This window comes from Pseudophryne corroboree, chromosome 11 (assembly GCF_028390025.1).
Source record: "Pseudophryne corroboree isolate aPseCor3 chromosome 11, aPseCor3.hap2, whole genome shotgun sequence".
In the NCBI taxonomy this organism is placed as follows: domain Eukaryota; kingdom Metazoa; phylum Chordata; class Amphibia; order Anura; family Myobatrachidae; genus Pseudophryne; species Pseudophryne corroboree.
This window is the reverse complement of record NC_086454.1, coordinates 310,491,904-310,509,645: the sequence shown is the minus strand read 5'-3', so window position 1 is coordinate 310,509,645 and position 17,742 is coordinate 310,491,904. Positions and strand designations below refer to the sequence as shown.

Sequence of the window (17,742 nt, the reverse complement as noted above, 5' to 3'; positions counted from 1 at the left end):
TTGCAGTGATCCTGTTGCCAGCAGGACTCACTGTAAAATAAAAAACCTAAGCTAAACTTTCTCTAAGCAGCTCTTTAGGAGAGCCACCTAGATTGCACCCTTCTCGGCCGGGCACAAAAATCTAACTGAGGCTTGGAGGAGGGTCATAGGGGGAGGAGCCAGTGCACACCACCTGATCGGAAAAGCTTTACTTTTTGTGCCCTGTCTCCTGCGGAGCCGCTATTCCCCATGGTCCTTTCAGGAACCCCAGCATCCACTAGGACGATAGAGAAAACCCTTTAGTTAAGCAATAACTATATACATGTATTGCAGAGAGTCCGCACTTAGGACGGGCTCCCAGCATCCACTACGGACTACGAGAAATAGAATTACCGGTGAGTAAATTCTTATTTTCTCTGACGTCCTAGTGGATGCTGGGAACTCCGTAAGGACCATGGGGATTATACCAAAGCTCCCAAACGGGCGGGAGAGTGCGGATGACTCTGCAGCACCGAATGAGCAAACTCACGGTCCTCCTCAGCCAGGGTATCAAACTTGTAGAATTTTGCAAAAGTGTTTGAACCCGACCAAGTAGCAGCTCGGCAAAGTTGTAAAGCCGAGACCCCTCGGGCAGCCGCCCAAGAAGAGCCCACCTTCCTCGTGGAATGGGCTTTCACCGATTTAGGATGCGGCAGTCCAGCCGCGGAATGTGCAAGTTGGGTCGTGCTACAGATCCAGCGAGCAATTGTCTGCTTTGAAGCAGGAGCACCCAACTTGTTGGGTGCATGCAGGATAAATAGCGAGTCAGTCTTTCTGACCCTAGCTGTCCTGGAAACATAGATTTTCAGGGCCCGGACTACGTCCAACAACTTGGAATCCTCAAACTCCCGAGTAGCCGCAGGTACCACAATAGGTTGGTTCAAATGAAAAGCTGATACCACCTTTGGGAGAAATTGGGTACGAGTCCTTAAATTCTGCCCTGTCCATATGGAAAATCAGATATGGGCTTTTACACGACAAAGCCGCCAATTCTGACACACGCCTAGCTGAAGCCAAGGCCAACAGCATGACCACCTTCCACGTGAGATATTTTAACTCCACGGTCTTAAGTGGTTCAAACCAATGTGATTTAAGGAAATCCAACACCACGTTGAGATCCCAAGGTGCCACTGGAGGCACAAAAGGGGGCTGAATATGCAGCACTCCCTTAACAAACGTCTGAACTTCAGGTAGTGAAGCCAGTTCTTTTTGAAAGAAAATAGACAGGGCCGAAATCTGGACTTTAATGGACCCCAATTTTAGGCCCATAGTCACTCCTGACTGTAGGAAGTGCAGAAATCGACCCAGCTGGAATTCCTCCGTTGGGGCCATTCTGGCCTCACACCAAGCAACATATTTTCGCCATATGCGGTGATTCTAACTGAGGTCTGGAGGAGGGTCATAGAGGGAGGAGCCAGTGCACACCAGGTAGTCCTAAAGCTTTCTTTAGTTGTGCCCAGTCTCCTGCGGAGCCGCTATTCCCCATGGTCCTTACGGAGTCCCAGCATCCACTTAGGACGTCAGAGAAATTTAGATTTATTTATTCAATGTTTTCAGTCCGTTCAGCATCCTACTGAGTGTTCTCCCTTCATTGCACTCGTTCTCCTGTTCAGTGGTTTTCTGTAAAGTTGTAATAGAAGTTCTGCATTTTGGCACCAGTCCCAGTGGATTCAAAGAAAAGGATTTAGCAGAAGTATAAAAATGCCATATTCCGGCTGACGTAAGACCTGGTCGCTAGTACACAGAATGACCGGTTTGTGTTTCTCTTCTGTAGGATACCCACCATACAATAACCTTACTATTTTGAGTAATTCTGGGATTATGTTGCAGATTAATAATCTCACCCCACACTACTCAGAAGTCGTTCACCTCACCTGTATTCTTATTTATTTATAGCTGACTCTGCCATGTGCAAGAAAATTCAGCCAGTGCATTAAGATGATGCTACAGAAAGGGGGTCACCGGGCGGTATCCTGTCCTGCCGTCATGACCGGTAGCTGAAATTGTTCTGTTTTGTTTCTCAGTCCATAAAATCTGATGCCGGGGTTCCTGATTTATCAGGGGGGTAATTTAAGACTTGATCTGACAGGTTGAGACGTTATTTTATTGTACTAAATGTAACTATAATATGTTAATAAACATTTCTGCTAAACTGATGTCCTGCAAAGTGGGAAAAGGTAACAAATCTACAAACGTATATTTAATATAAATGTGATGGTACAATGATCCCATTTAATGGACTATACAAACAGGTCCTGTATACAGATTATCGCACGTTATTATAGTCTTGGGTACAAACTACCAGGGGTAGCCAGAAGATCGTTTATTATTTAGGGCAATTTATGCTGTGTTAAACAACGAATGCAAGAGAAAAAAAAAATGAATCACTCAAATGAGATAAACCTGTTTTATTCAGATTTTAACATTATCTCCAGTAAATAAATTATTTCTAGTTTGGTAACAACTATAACAAAATAAGACGCACATCAAATTCCACTTCAACATGAAAAAATGACCTTTGTTATTTAAATATCTATTTAGCAAAAAATGTTTTTTTCAATAAATTGTACAAACTGTGCAGCTTAACAGGTAGATGAATCACCTGGAGGTCCTGCAGCGAAGTTCCTGGCTGACCCCCTCTGCTGGTATAATAAACTATATACAGGGAGAGAGGCCTGTTACACATTAACAAGCCACTAACTCATCATCTCTGGGAACAGAGGGTTCACGATGTCTGGAGGCAGCGGCTGGGAATCCAGGTAGACAAGTGGCGGCTGCGATTCTCCACTTGGAAAAACCTAAGCGTCCTGGAGTCCTGACTTGTTCAGACCTAGAAAATGACAAACGAGTAACCATAAATCACCAATTGTAGTGTCTGGAGAGCAGGGGAGTACTGTCTGAAGAGCTACAGAGTGTTTTAACCTTTGCCCCACTGATCCATTTCCCAGTTATGTGCTAATGTATCACAAAGATGTAGTGTCAAGTGATGTACAGTAACAGATGCTCAGTAGTAGTAAAACTATCACCAATGACTTAAATGTAGCACAACATTAATTTTCCTCAAAATATATTTAATTCTGCTTCTCGTCAGGTTGCCGGTATTTATGGGGAAGTTTTGGGGTTGTTACAAGCAGAGATGCAACATGTTTAGTGAGTGTGACACATGTTTTTCCAATCCCGCTGTATGCGTAGTTCATGAATGTACCCACAGAACCTGCTGTAGTGTTAAAACTTCTAAACGCTGCATGCAGCATTGCATTTGGCACTTGGAAAGTGCTTACAGGTTTGTTTTCGGGGGGACTATTAGCTTGAGAGGTGCTGCAAAGAGGAATGGGTGAAACTGGCTAAAGATAGGTGTTCCAAGCTTGTGGCATCATATATAAAAAGACTTGAGGCTGTAATTGCTGCCAAAGGTGCATCAGCAAAGTATTGAGCAAAGGCTGTGAATACTTATGTACATGTGATTTCTTAGTTGTTTTATTTTTAATACATTTGCAAACATCTCTCAAAAAAAAAAATCACGTTGTCATTATGGGGTATTGTGTGTAGAATTTTGAGGGAAAATGAATTTATTCCATTTTGGAATAAGGCTGTAACATAACAAAATGTGGAAAAAGTGAAGCGCTGTGAATACTTTCCGGATGCACTGTATGTTTTCTAGATTTCCTTGAATTGCTATGCCTAATTAAGCTAAGGTTCTGTAGACTGTCATTTTGAAGTTTAGATTTATTACATGCATATATAGCCTGTTGTATCTGCAATTATTAATACCGGCAGGTTAGGGGGGTTATTCAATTAGTGCCGGCTTTTTCGGCTAGCCGGAAAAAAAAACGGCACTAATTCGACTCTGGGTATTCAATTACGGGCCCGTTTTTGAGTCCCTATTTCGCCCATGCCTTTTCACTTTTTTTTTTTCTTTCTGTTGAATCGGCATGGCCGAAAACGGACCCAAAAATTATTAGGCCCGCGAATACGCCATTGCCTAATAATCGGCACAGGCATTGAATGGAAATTTGACCTAAAAATGGGGGGGAAAATTAAAATATTTTCAAATGGCTGAAAAAACGGCACTAACTGAATACCCCCCTAAGTAGCACATACTAACTTGCTGGTTATCCTCAGTTCCTCATACTGTATTATCATACGCCCTGTATATAAGCAAAGTGGTATTCTTGGTTGTTGTATCACTAAGAGGTTGGCTGTGTGAAATCAATCACATTGGGGGAAAATTTACTAAAGCTTCTAAAAATGAAGAGAATCTGATTGGTTGCTATAGGCAACATCACCAGTATCATTTTCTAGGATGCAAACGAGAAATGATAGACAGAATCTGATTGGTTGCTATGGGAAACATCACCACTTTTAATTTTTAGAAACTTTAGTAAATTTACCCCATTGTTTGCGTTTGTGTGTCTTGTTTAGTCAGTCTTTATTGAAAAAATGAAATCTTCAGAGCAACCTAGTAGAATTCGTTCCTCCTGTACCGTGTATCTAGGTTTCATTACTCTTGGAAGCACCATTGGTCTGTATAATTAGGTATTATAAGTTCAAAACTATTTATCTGTCATTAAGATTTACTTCTATTTATGAGTACCACTGTTCAGTGTAAACCTGTGTGCCTGCCCACCCCTATCTCTCCTTCCAGCAGGTTTTATCCATAGTCCTGAAGGAGACCTGCCACCCAGCCTTTCAATGCTAAATGCCGAATAGGCTACTCTTGTTGAGGTCATTGCCTGGTCAAAGGAAGGTGAGCCTTGCTCAATTTCTGAAAGCGTTAGATCTGGAGCTCCCTCGAGTGAAAACTGTATATTGAAGGAGAAGACTATACAGCCGAGCACCTTCATGCACCTGTGTGAGCCAACAGGAACTTCACTAGGATCTTGTTCTCCTGTGTGAATACCCTCTGCTGAAAAGTATCAACCACCAGCCCTAAGGAGACCATCTGCTGAGAAGGAAGCAGAATTGATATTTATGTAGTTCATGACCAAACTGTGAAATTCCAAGGTCAGGGCTGTTTCTCACTCATAGGCCTGAAACAAGTAGCTAGGTCTTGATCAGACCTCAGGAGGCTAGCATGAACTTGGTTAATAACGTTAGTGCTAGTGATTAGCTGAAATTTTGAACAGGAAATGATGGGACGGTGGAGAGACTGGTGTCCCTTTCTACCTAACATACAATGTTTCCTTAATGTTCATGAACTCCTCCTGCTCCATGCTTTTGATGGCAGACCTCACAGACTCCATCTTCAGCTTTTCCACTTGAAGCTGGACCTTCAGAAAGAGAGTACAAACCCAACTCCCTTGGTCTTCCAGAACTTTGAACCACTAGTTCTTTGGAGAGTAAAGACTGAATCTTTCTTTAGAGCTGAAAGGCATTGCTTGGTCTTCAGCGAAACGAACGGTTAAACTGGGGATATATCCGGATCAATGATGCATCCGCAAGGAATGATTCCTCTCCCAGGATATCTGTGGTGAAATCACATCCTCAACACTGGAAGAGAAGCAGATGGGCTTCTACCACAGGAGCTCCTGGGCAGGTATCCTGTCAGTCATGTGGCTTGGATGCATAACACCTCACGCATGCTGGCCTCGAGAAGGAGCAGAGGTCTGACTCTACTTCCCATAGGAAGAAAAGGGCATTTTAGACTGGGAGAATTACCAGAGAGAAACTTTCCCACTGTGGCCATGGAAATAATCTTGCCTAACTCCAAGCTGACAATAACCTCTCCCAAGCAGGGCAGGGACTTAAGATCCTTTTTGGTCTCCACATCTGCCTCGCAGGTTCTAAGCCAGAAGACACAGTATGCAGAGGCTAATGAGAATGCCCTTGACTAGGTCCATCCCAAAGTATTAAAAAGACTTCTATATCTACTCTACCAGGGTCAGCGATTCTAATCTGGTGCTTCCTGATATTAACCCCCCCCCCCCCCCCCCCCCAACAGCAACAGCCATCCTCCACCGCATTACTGACCAAAGCTAAGATGGGTCTAAGGGTGTCCCTCACTGCATTTATAAACAGACTTATGGGTGCCCTCAATCTACCGTCCCTTGCAGTGTTCGGAGTGGTGGTGGTGGTCTTGCGACCTACAGGACAATCTGCCTTAGTCAGAGATTCCCATTTCACTGCACCACTCATAGGGACTGTAAAGAGACATAGCTTCCATAACTCCTTAAACCTATGATCAAGCTTTGCACAAAAGGTCTTCTAACTGAGGGGGGAGAACAATAAGTTTTCAGAAATCTGATTTCCCCACTGTTCATTTCCTGACGCTGGCTCACACTAAACCTCCAGTCTCTGCATCCTGCTGGAGCCCTCTCTAGCTGCCTTTCCTACCTCCTGGGAGGTGAGCTGTCAGACTTTTCACCTGTACTGTCAGGGGCTGTTGGTGGAATCGGATATCCTTTTAAGGGAGACCACACCTGACCTTGCACTGACAGAGCCCAGACTGACTGTTCAGATGCCGCAGGTGTGTGTGTGTTCAAAGGGTGTTGCCCTGTAGCTCCTGAGGGACAGGTGAAGGAGGAAGGTTCCCTGCTCTGTTCCTTTGCATTTGCGATGAGTGGGTTTGTCAGTTTCCAAGAAGGTGGTGCTGAACACAGAAGCCCCCAAACACCTGGAATTTTAAAAGAGCCCAACCTCCAGCAGTGCACTCTATGCCCCCATTAGGATGAATGACAAAGCTATTTAATTATGCATGTGTAACTGCGCAAATGAGATGGATCTTCCCAGGAATAAGTGTTCCGCAGTCTCCTACACTGAGTAGTCTGTCAGGCCAGTGCCGAATGCTTCTTGTGCATCAGAGATGTCTCAGATATGTGCAGAAGGGCAGTGGGCAACGGAGGGGTCTCGGCTATGTTCAAGAGGGGTGTTGGGCACTGGAGGTATCTCAGAACACCCCTTCTCCACAAATCAAAGATCTAGACTCCGCGTGTCCTTTGCAATATTTTTAAACACTTTTTAATTAACCATTATAGTTCTTGGTTTGTATTACAGGACGGGCTTTATCAAAGTCAGTGACTGCATGTAAGGACATGTCTGAACAGTATTTGCATGTAATAAACAGAATGGGGTAATGTCACAAAGGTGCTTTAGGTGTGGCATATGTATACAGTTATCCTTCCTGTCCCCAGTGCCCTGACTCGCAGGAATCCCCCCTAGGTGGCGCTACATGGAGCAGTGAGACAGTAGCCCTACTAGCATGTAGTTGCTGTGTTAGCAGCATGCACACACACACACTGTTACATGGCAAGGCAGCACAATATGTAACACAAAGGCAGAAAAGTGGCACTTACTGATGGATGTTAGGAAGAAGCTCAGACTATGGTGGAAGGACTGAGGGAAATGTGACGTGGGTTCTGGGGAGAGATGCAGTCATTAGTGAGAGGTTAGGATTTAGCACCTGCAATAAAAAGCATCCAATCAGGAGATGTTCACAGCCGCCGGGGTGTGAGGGCTGGTCGCACAGAGTCACAGCCGCCGGGGCGTGAGGGCTGGTCGCACAGAGTCACAGCCACCGGGGACTGTGAGCGCTGGTCGCACAGAGTCAAACAGCTGCCGGGGACTTGAGCAATGGTCGCACAGAGTCACAGCCACCGGGGACTTGAGCGCTGGTCGCACAGAATCACAGCCGCCGGGGACGTGAGCGCTGGTCGCACAGAGTCACAGCCGCCAGGGGAGTGAGCGATGGTCGAACAGAGTCACAGCCGCCGGGGACGTGAGCGATAGTCGCACAGAGTCACAGCCGCCGGGGACTTGAGCGCTGGTCGCACAGAGTCACAGCCGCCAGTGGAGTGAGCGATGGTCGAACAGAGTCACAGCCATCGGGGACGTGAGCGATAGTCGCACAGAGTCACAGCCGCCGGGGATGTGAGCGCTGATCGCACAGAGTCACACCCGCCGGGGACGTGAGCGCTGATCGCACAGAGTCACAGCCGCCGGGGACGTGAGCGCTGATCGCACAGAGTCACAGCCGCCAGGGGAGTGAGCGATGGTCGAACAGAGTCACAGCCATCGGGGACGTGAGCGATAGTCGCACAGAGTCACAGCCGCCGGGGACTTGAGCGCTGGTCGCACAGAGTCACAGCCGCTAGGGACGTGAGCGCTGGTCGCACATAGTCACAGCCGCCAGGGGAGTGAGCGATGGTCGAACAGAGTCACAGCCATCGGGGACGTGAGCGATAGTCGCACAGAGTCACAGCCGCCGGGGACGTGAGCGCTGATCACAGAGTCACAGCCGCCGGGGACGTGAGCGCTGATCGCACAGAGTCACAGCCGCCGGGGACGTGAGCGCTGGTCGCACAGAGTCACAGCCGCCAGGGGAGTGAGCGATGGTCGAACAGAGTCACAGCCATCGGGGACGTGAGCGATAGTCGCACAGAGTCACAGCCGCCGGGGACGTGAGCGCTGATTGCACAGAGTCACAGCCATCGGGGACGTGAGCGCTAATCGCAGAGTCACAGCCGCCGGGGTCACAGCAAACACCTCAAGAAAATATTTCAACTTGTCACAAGGAAAAACAAAAAAGTCTAATTTTCATTGCTCTTTCTGTAAATTCAGGGAACAGAGAACGGACAAAGATAATTAGTGTATATTAATAGTATAATTATCGTATAATTATGTCTCATTAATATAAAAAAGTGTAAACGTTAATACGTTTATCTATATGTAATAGAAGTGGATACATAACATCAGGTAACAGCGCTGATCATAGTTAATTAGAAACCCACCAATGGCTACAGGCGGCTGGGGTGCAGGTAATAGGCTCTTGTACCTTTCCCAAGTATCCAGGCAGCAGTCAGTGGTACCAGGATAATAAGTAGCAGGTTATAATTACTCAGACAGTTATCAGTAAAGTTGTATGTTGTTAATGAAACTTGTTTTATTCCAGCGTGTAAAACATTGATCTAGATTTAATAAGTGGACGCTTCCTCTATTAGTGTATAACTACCATACTCTCCCCTCCGGGGTTACTCATGCAGCCTCAACGTCCTGTGTACCTTACTGCCAGCAGCAGAACAGCTCTGCAACCCCATCGTCCTAAATACCATACTGCCAGCAGCAGAACAGCTCTGCAACCCCATCGTCCTAAATACCTTACTGCCAGCAGCAAACGGCTCTGCAACCCCATCGTCCTAAATACCATACTGCCAGCAGCAGAACGGCTCTGCAACCCCATCGTCCTAAATACCATACTGCCAGCAGCAGAACGGCTCTGCAACCCCATCATCCTAAATATCATACTGCCAGCAGCAGAACAGCTCTGCAACCCCATCGTCCTAAATACCTTACTGCCAGCAGCAGAACGGCTCTGCAACCCCATCGTCCTAAATACCATACTGCCAGCAGCAGAACGGCTCTGCAACCCCATCGTCCTAAATACCATACTGCCAGCAGCAGAACGGCTCTGCAACCCCATCGTCCTAAATACCATACTGCCAGCAGCAGAACGGCTCTGCAACCCCATCGTCCTAAATACCATACTGCCAGCAGCAGAACGGCTCTACAACCCCATTGTCCTAAATACCATACTGCCAGCAGCAGAACGGCTCTGCAACCCCATCGTCCTAAGTACCATACTGCCAACAGCAGAACGGCTCTGCAACCTCATCATCCTGTGTACCATACTGCCAGCCTCAGAACGGCTCTGCAACCTCATCGTCCTGTGTACCTTACTGTCAGCCGCAGAACAGCTCTGCAACACCATCGTCCTGTGTACCATCCTGCCATCCACAAAACGGCTCTGCAATCTCATCGTCCTGTGTACCTTACTGCCAGCCACAGAACGGCTCTGCAACCTCATCGTTCTGCATACCATACTGCCAGCCACAAAACGGCTCTGCAACCCAATCGTCCTGTGTACCTTACTGCCAGCCGCATGGGTGTAACAGTCACAGAACAGCTCAGCAATCAATGTAAAGTGCTCATAACCCTAACAGGAGCCCCAGGAAGCGCTGACACAGGGGCAGGGCGGCTGCACAACGCCTTCTGTACAGATCACGTGTAAGACACAAATCATGGGCAGAACTGCTCCACATTCATGAAAAGTTACTACATAGTGAAACATAATATTTGACGGCAGATAAGAACCACTTGGCCCATCTAGTCTGCCCTAAAATAAGGTTAAACCTTCCTAATAGTGATTGGATGATGTAATGAAATTCTAGTCATGATTGGTCAAGACCATAGGTCCTCAACCCGCGGCCCTCCAGCTGCCACGGAACCACACAGCCCCGCATTCCCCACCACAGCCCTGCTATTAAAACTGAGGCAGAGCATGCTGGGATGTGCAGCCCCCACAACAGCCAGAGGGCCCGCAGTCCGAAGACGCATGGTCAAGACACTTAAGTTGTGCAACCTACTTCGTGGCTAATTGAACCTGCCCCGAAGACTCTTTGGTGGCTCCCTACACCTGCGTCTTATTTTATCTCCCCAGAACTGACAGCGACTCATAAAAAAATATAACCACATGGTCTGATTAGGGTTATTGATGATTTTATTAGAAGGATATTAAATATTGGAAATAGGCTGATGCCGCGATAGAAATAGTAGGCTTATTTACACATGAAAACAAAACTGACGGCAAAGAAGAATAAGAAGGTGCAAATTTCTAATTCACACTTTACCTCAAACTAATATTTAGCTAATATATTAGTAAGGGCTGTGAATGAGGCAAAACCTATGGGGATTTTTAATGCACACCTACTGGATATATGTTTTTAATTCACAATAATATTAACAATACTAATCCCCTATCTCATAATACTTTCCCTTTTTGTTTTGCTCTTGACCTGATTTTCCTTATTGTGAGGTGCCCACCCTGATAGTATCTTATATTTGCGCACGTCGGGAGAGATAGGAAGTAGAGGAATAGTAGTGTATACTGTATGATAAGATTATATGGTACTTCAGTGTTTTAGTCCTTTTCCTAAACACAGGTCCTGCAGGCATCTGTAACTGCCTCCTGCATGCATTGTGATGTCAGTGTGATGTCACAATCGCCCTGTGATGTCACCATCACCCTGCCGCCCTATGTAAGGCATGCCCGGGCAGCTGCCAGCCACTTTGTGGTGGTAGCTTCTATCACTACATTGACTCCTCGTGAGTTCTTGTCCTTTATTTGGATAAACCTTTAACTAGTGACTTCTGATACAGATTTCACAACAACTGGGGGTACCAACTTCAGGTATCCACTTTTAGCCGTGCACGCAGACTGCACACCTGATATGAGCTTGACGACCATGCAGCCCTCCAGAGACAACACCGAGATGCTGCTTTATGAACTGAAGCTCCTCTACTCTCCAGTGATGATAGAATGTCTTCCAGAGATCATCGCTGCTATGCCGCTGGAGAAACTTCTGCAGAAGATCGGCAGGATAAACGCTTTCCTGAGAGAGGGATCGCCCATTACTGAATCGCACCGCCTGATCTTTGCATTTCTGCGCCAAGCGTTGGAGGCGAGGATGGATGTGAGCAGCGCATTCACCGATATGCTTCCCGTTATTGTAAAGACTATGATTTGGGCAGAGCATGATAAGGTCACTTGGCTTTCAGCCAGCAAACTACTGTACCTGTTAGCCAGGGACCACATGGAGACCACAATAATGGAGCTAGAGACTACCCTACTGGTCCGCGGTAACTGCCCTCGGCGCTCTGTATTTACCACGCTAGCTGCAATACTGACATATCCCACCGTGCCATTTGATCACAAGGTCTATGTGTTACATGAGGTATGTTCAGCGATGGAAGACATAACTCACCCCGGCACCCAGACGACTGTTTCAATGCTCATTAATAACGCTGCTGTGGCTTTTGGAAGTAGTGCGATGCAAGATCCGGATATCAGAGGATTGTTTACACAGGCTTGCACTACGCTCGCCAAGTGGGAGACCCTAAACCGGGATGGTGCTGTGGCGGTTGCCGACCTAATCACAGCCATCATAGGCCAAGTGAACACCTTACTGGCCGACGGTCTGCAGGGAACCAAGGCGACAACAGTCTCTTTTGGAGATGGTGAAATATACAGTGAACATCTAAAAGGCATTCCGTGGCATGAATACACTGAAAACGTTGTTGAACATCTTGCCGAGACCGGGGACTGGAAAGAAGTTGTGAGTCTGCTCAGGCCACTCTGTAAGTCGCCTGATATCCAGAGCAGATACACCTGTGTCACAGTATTTACATCTCTTGTGACATTTCCTGAATGTGTCAATGGGGGCCTACTTAACTTGGTTCTTGGCGACATCCTACTCATCATGGATGGCGCAGATAACTATGCAAGCCAGGAAGTTCTACAGTTCATTGAGATCTTTGCATGCTTCTACCCTAAAGAGGCAAAGAAGTTCCGGAATGCCTTTATGCAGCCACTCCTCCGTATGCTCAAAGAAAAAGAACATCAAACATTGGTTCCGGTCATCCTGAAGACCTTGGTAACCGTTATCCAACTGAGCAAGAAGAAAACTTGGTACAAGTATAATGAGACCCTCAGCCACATCGTAGCAGAGTATCTATGGCAAGACAACCGTAACATCCAGCTACAGGCAACTAGACTGTTTGGGGAGCTTGTTCAGCGATGCAGAGTGTTTCCCTACAGTCCCATCACCAGGCTAGTGAGAGAACATTACTACTCACTAATGCTGAAGCTGCAGAACTCCAACCTGGAAATGTCATCAGCTGCAGCGGTCTGCCTCACCCAGTGCTTTCCCCACCTGGGCTGAAGAACCATGGTCCAGGAAGAGGGCACCGACTAGGACACAGGGGACCCTCGTGCCATTTGTCTGGTAGAGATGTGAAAGGGGCAGACATACTAAAGAGAAGGAGGTAAAAGAGGGAATAATAGGAAGCGGGTCGTCAACAAGGCGACACGGAGAATAACACCTATACGATGTCCGCCTAACCCAGCCTATGTGAAGTGCATAGCCGGTCTCAAGCCCGGATAAATGGGGAGGGGGTGGTTTCCATGGTGAAGGAACTAACGCCCAGCTACACAACCGATCTTAAGACAACTCTCAAATAAACACAGAGACACAGACTAAGTAGTGCGCAAGTTACAAATCTTACCCATAAACTCTACCTGCGCTTGAATAGACATAATAAAAAGACCACTTTAATCAGATAAAGAAGCATGGGGGTAAGGAAAAGCCCAAGAAATGGAAGAGGCCATTAGAAAGAATGATTGACGGCTGCTGCTGTACAGCGTATTACACAGCTGCAATTACTGCTATATCTAGTGTTCACCTAATATCACTGGATTCAGCGTGTTTCTAAGGGGGAGACTTATCAAATCTTGGAGAGGGACAAAAGTACCAACCAGTCTGCTTCTATGATTTCTCTAGCACAGACTGTAAAATAGTTAGGGGGGGGGGATTGGATTGTTTTACATGCCCGCGCGTCCTATCTCCCATCTAAAGTGATGGTAGATTGTTTTGTTTTCTGCAACGCAAAAACTGCAGTTTGTGCGCCCAAACGGGTTACTTTTCACTTGCTCCTGCTCGCCAGCCCAAGGGACTGGGAGCTGAAATGCCGACGCGCACAGCTGTTTATGCCCAAACAGAGCAACAATTTAATTTCTCCGTCTGGCGTCAACTAGTGGCTGCCGACACGTAAAACAATTGGATTTTCTATTTACAATCTGACTGGTGGTACTTTATCTCTCTCCGAGATTTGCCAACTCTCCCCCTAAATGTTCTTTAATATCTTGACACCACTGTGCAGGCGTGGCTTTGAAATCACAAAACGTTTGCTTTACTTGTAAATACGAATAACACCTATTACACTTTTATTAAAAAACAAAACAACTTTTAACACTTGGAAGTGGAATATAGTTTTTCCCACTGTTTGAGTCTTATATGTTTCTATCTACGGTAATATAAATAACGATGTTCTTACTGCGGAAATGTATTGGCGGTTGATGAATCTGGATTTTTCCACAACCGGGGAGATGATGCTGGAACTGTTCCTCCTCTCTGGAAAGGTGTACTGTGCCGAGGCATCGCAGGGAGAACCGGCATCTTCAGACAGGTTGTCCTGCGGAATACTGGAGACGCAGCCGCTGTCCGAGCCACTGGATCCAGCACCAGACATGCACTGCGAGGACTCCGAGCTCTCTGTGGCTGCAAGAAGAACAGGGGAAACGTCAGGTGGGTACACAGGAGAAGACGCAGAACCAGCAGACACTCCCCACCACACGTACTCATGGAAGGCTGACTGCAACTCGTCTCATTCTCCAACTCGTCTTCCTCCAGGCAGCTGCTCGTCTCAAAGGGTCTGTTGGCGGAGAGAACTCCGGGCAGAAGGGTCTGATTGACATACATATGCAGGTTTAGGGGACCCAGCAGTGAAGCCGAGGAGGGTCCGCAAGCAGAGGGCACAGAGCTGCAAGTGATGGGGGCCTGGGTCCTTTTGTAAGGATCTGAATGATCAAATAAGGACACCGCAATAGACGCCCTGGTCCTGGCACCTGCAAAAACAGAAAACAATAATTGGTGATCTTAATTCAAACATTATGTTCCGGCCACCAGAAACCATATACACCTTATTACCCCCTTGTCTCACTTATACAGACACATCACCGCATAAATATGGCGGCTCCATGCAGTTAGCTGCCCCATAGTCAGCAGTCACCTGAGCCTGTATTATGGAAGATCAGGGCTTCTCACACCCGCTGCTCTAGGCACACTAACAGTCCAGGTTTTAAGGCTAGCCATGCTTGAGCATAGAAGGTCAAATCAAAATGACTACAAGTACTGTGGTCATTTTGGGTGGTCTTCAGTTTGCCAGCTGTCGGGATCCCGGCGCACAGTATACCGGTGCCGGAATCCTGACAGCCGGTATACTGACACTTATTCTCCCTCGTGGGTGTCCACGACCCCCCTGGAGGGAGAATAGATAGTGTGGCGTGCATAGCGCGCCACCGTGCCCGCAGCGAGCCCGCAAGGGGGCTCATTTGCACTCGCCCAGCTGTCGGTATGCCGGCGGTCGGGATTCCGGTGCCGGTATGCTGGTCGCCGGGAGCCCGGCCTCCAGCATTCCCTACTACACCAGTCATTTTGATATAACCTTCTATGCTGAAACATAGCTAGCCTTAAAGCCTGTAAATGTACTTTGAGGAGCGGGCGTGAAAAGCAGGTAGAAGAGGTAGATGATAAACTACCCTCCGGCCCGGGGTTTCTAGATATCCTGTGCATGTCACAATATCCTAAACATCAGGTCAGCTTGCATTGGTATTATTGTCCCTTTAAAATTCTGAACATTTCTAGGGTTCGTGCAAGAGTACTTCCGTGTCCTCTGCCTCCTTCCTGCGGATCTCATCACTACTACAGAGTATGGATCCGAATATATTCCTTACCTCTCCCCTTCATGATGTAATCAATAGCGCGGTTGTTAATTGCTGCGTCACTTGGCTTTATGTCCAGAAACGGCTTGTTGCCAACACCCATAGAGACCATTTCCTGCATGCGGACCTCTGCCGGGGGAAAGGAGACACGTTCTGTGACACGGACAGTAATCCACCAATAGAAGCGCTCGCTTACTATGCAGCACATTGCTGGTTTACAGCACACTGACCACACACAATGATCCCTGTAATCCCTACTACATGTTTTATTTTATTTACAAATACGATCTCTTATTTCATACATAGCACTTAGTTCTATTTCTGTGACATGACTTCGGATATTTAACACGTGGTTTACATTTGCTATTCAGCTGCATATACAGGCTTAGAGGTTGCTGGCTGCAGTTCATTCAATGTAATTACAGACAGGAAGTATGCAGTGTGCAGGGAAATATCTTCCTCCACAACCACTTTATCTGACACACCTTTTATCTGGATTGGATCCTGCAACATTATTAGCAGCCAACCAACTAGTATTTGGGGCTTAGTGACCCTGTATCTGCTATAAGTGACATGATTGCAGGGGGCAGAGAAAATGGCAGTAAGACCGATGACGTACCCTTATTCCTGGTCGCCTGCTGCCAGAGGATTTTAGCAATGTCCATTGTCCAGGCCTGCTTGATGTCGGCGTTGCTCGCCTGGAGAATGTGTGTGTCGTTGGATTTACGTCGCCTGAACCAAATTTCAAAGCGCAGCCCGCTGTCTCCGGAATTCTCTGTCAGGCCGATGTCTGCTGTCTGCCAATCAGAGAAAGTGGCATAAGCGGCAGGGCCGGCTACAAACTGGCCACCTCATGAGAGATCACTAACACACAGAGCTAAATGCCCAGGGCGAGAACCGTGGTCTTTGGGTCATTAATGTGATCCCTATGGCAATAAGCACAGATGTATATGATGTGATGTATCGCTACAGCTAATGTAAGGATACAACACACAGAAAATTATACCCTTGAAAATTAAAATACACACGTCATACAATTTAGTTATTTTTACACCGTTATGTAAATATTCATCTGAAAATGTAACCTGCCAGTTCTCCCGCATGTGTACATTATATGGGTGTGGTATGCAAGGTCCACCACACTTAGGTCGACAGTGTCTAGGTCAACCACTATTGGTCAACAGTAAGTAGGTCGACATGGTTTCTAGGTCGACAAGGACTGTAGGTCGCCATGACAGAAGGTCGACATGAGTTTCTGCACTTTTTTTGGTGTCGTTTTCTCCATACAGTGACCGTAATCCCCAATTAGTGCACAGTGTCCCCTCACATGACTCGTTACCGTTCCCAATTGTAGTCCACGTGGATCGTAAAGTATGAAAAAGTTTTGAAAAAATGTGAAGAACTCATGTCGACCTAGAGTCCCTGTCGACCTAGAAACCATGTCGACCTACTTACTGTCGACCAATTGTGATAGGCCTAGACAGTGTCGACCCAAGTGTGGTCAACCTAGAAACCGGATACCACATTATATATATGTGTACATTATACAGAGTTTCCCACCATTCTAGGATCCTGGGATTCCCACGGTATTTATTCTTTTCCCGCATGCAGAAGTCCTCAGGGTGGAAGGAAGATGTGATAGGGATCACAGATACTGGGGTGTTGGGACCCTAGTAGACATTCTGGGGCTTCCCTTTGTGTGTGACACTCCTATACGAGTGGGCGATGGTCTGAGCTGCTTCACTTACTTTAAATGAGCGTTTGTATATGTAGACATCCAGTCCCCCTTCAATCCTCTTGGGCTTGCTGAATAAGATGAGATCCTCGAACAGGAAGACGTGTCTCTGGCACTTCCTCCGGCCCAACCACACTGTGAATTCGTCCTGTCTCACCAGCTGCCCTTGTTCCTTTAGATTCACCTGTTAACCCAAAATATGTAGGAAGGGGGGATGTCATCAGAGTGTATTACACACTGGGTGTGTGATATGTGACAATACATAGGAAGAATGACACAGGAACACATCACGTGTGACGTGTACACAAAGTAGTGTCTATAAAGTAGTAACTGCACTGTCCACCTCCTGAACCTGCTGCCCCTTCACTCACATCACAGTCCCGTATGGCGTCCATGGCTAGGAGGTCATTGCCGTGACGGAGCTGGAACTTCACCATTTCCTCGGCGGCGCGCAGGTACACCAGCTCCTGTTCCTGAGCCTCGCTGCACTCCTTGATCAGGTCCTTCAGGAGCAGAGCGTACTTGCTCATTCGCTGGATGGGCTTCAGCAGATACGAGGCCAGGTCCATCTTGTCTCCCAGCTGCCGCTGCTTATTCTGACAATAAGCACACAGCATGCATTAATCATTGTGGGGCACAACCTGCGTCTACTGATGCC

At 47.0% G+C, this 17,742-nt stretch overlaps 1 protein-coding gene across 5 annotated transcripts in view; it reads right to left on the bottom strand.

Annotated features, from left to right (window-relative positions):
* LOC134969566 (pleckstrin homology domain-containing family G member 4B-like) overlaps window positions 1–17,742 on the bottom strand; it is a 224,199-nt gene that overhangs the window by 40,763 nt on the left and 165,694 nt on the right. For 2 of the 5 annotated variants that reach the window (XM_063945600.1, XM_063945602.1), the window contains exons 17-24: window positions 17,456–17,680; window positions 17,098–17,268; window positions 15,969–16,146; window positions 15,362–15,478; window positions 14,207–14,473; window positions 13,903–14,126; window positions 7,311–7,373; window positions 2,412–2,848 (exon numbers count right to left, since the gene is read on the bottom strand). The exons of 2 other annotated variants lie outside the window; for them this stretch is intronic. In XM_063945600.1, the coding sequence (XP_063801670.1) occupies window positions 7,332–7,373; window positions 13,903–14,126; window positions 14,207–14,473; window positions 15,362–15,478; window positions 15,969–16,146; window positions 17,098–17,268; window positions 17,456–17,680 (1,224 nt within the window). In that variant the 3' untranslated portion in view covers window positions 2,412–2,848; window positions 7,311–7,331. Of the gene's footprint in view, window positions 1–2,411; window positions 2,849–7,310; window positions 7,374–13,902; window positions 14,127–14,206; window positions 14,474–15,361; window positions 15,479–15,968; window positions 16,147–17,097; window positions 17,269–17,455; window positions 17,681–17,742 lie in introns of those variants that run through there. One more of the 5 variants, XM_063945603.1, reaches the window with a different exon arrangement.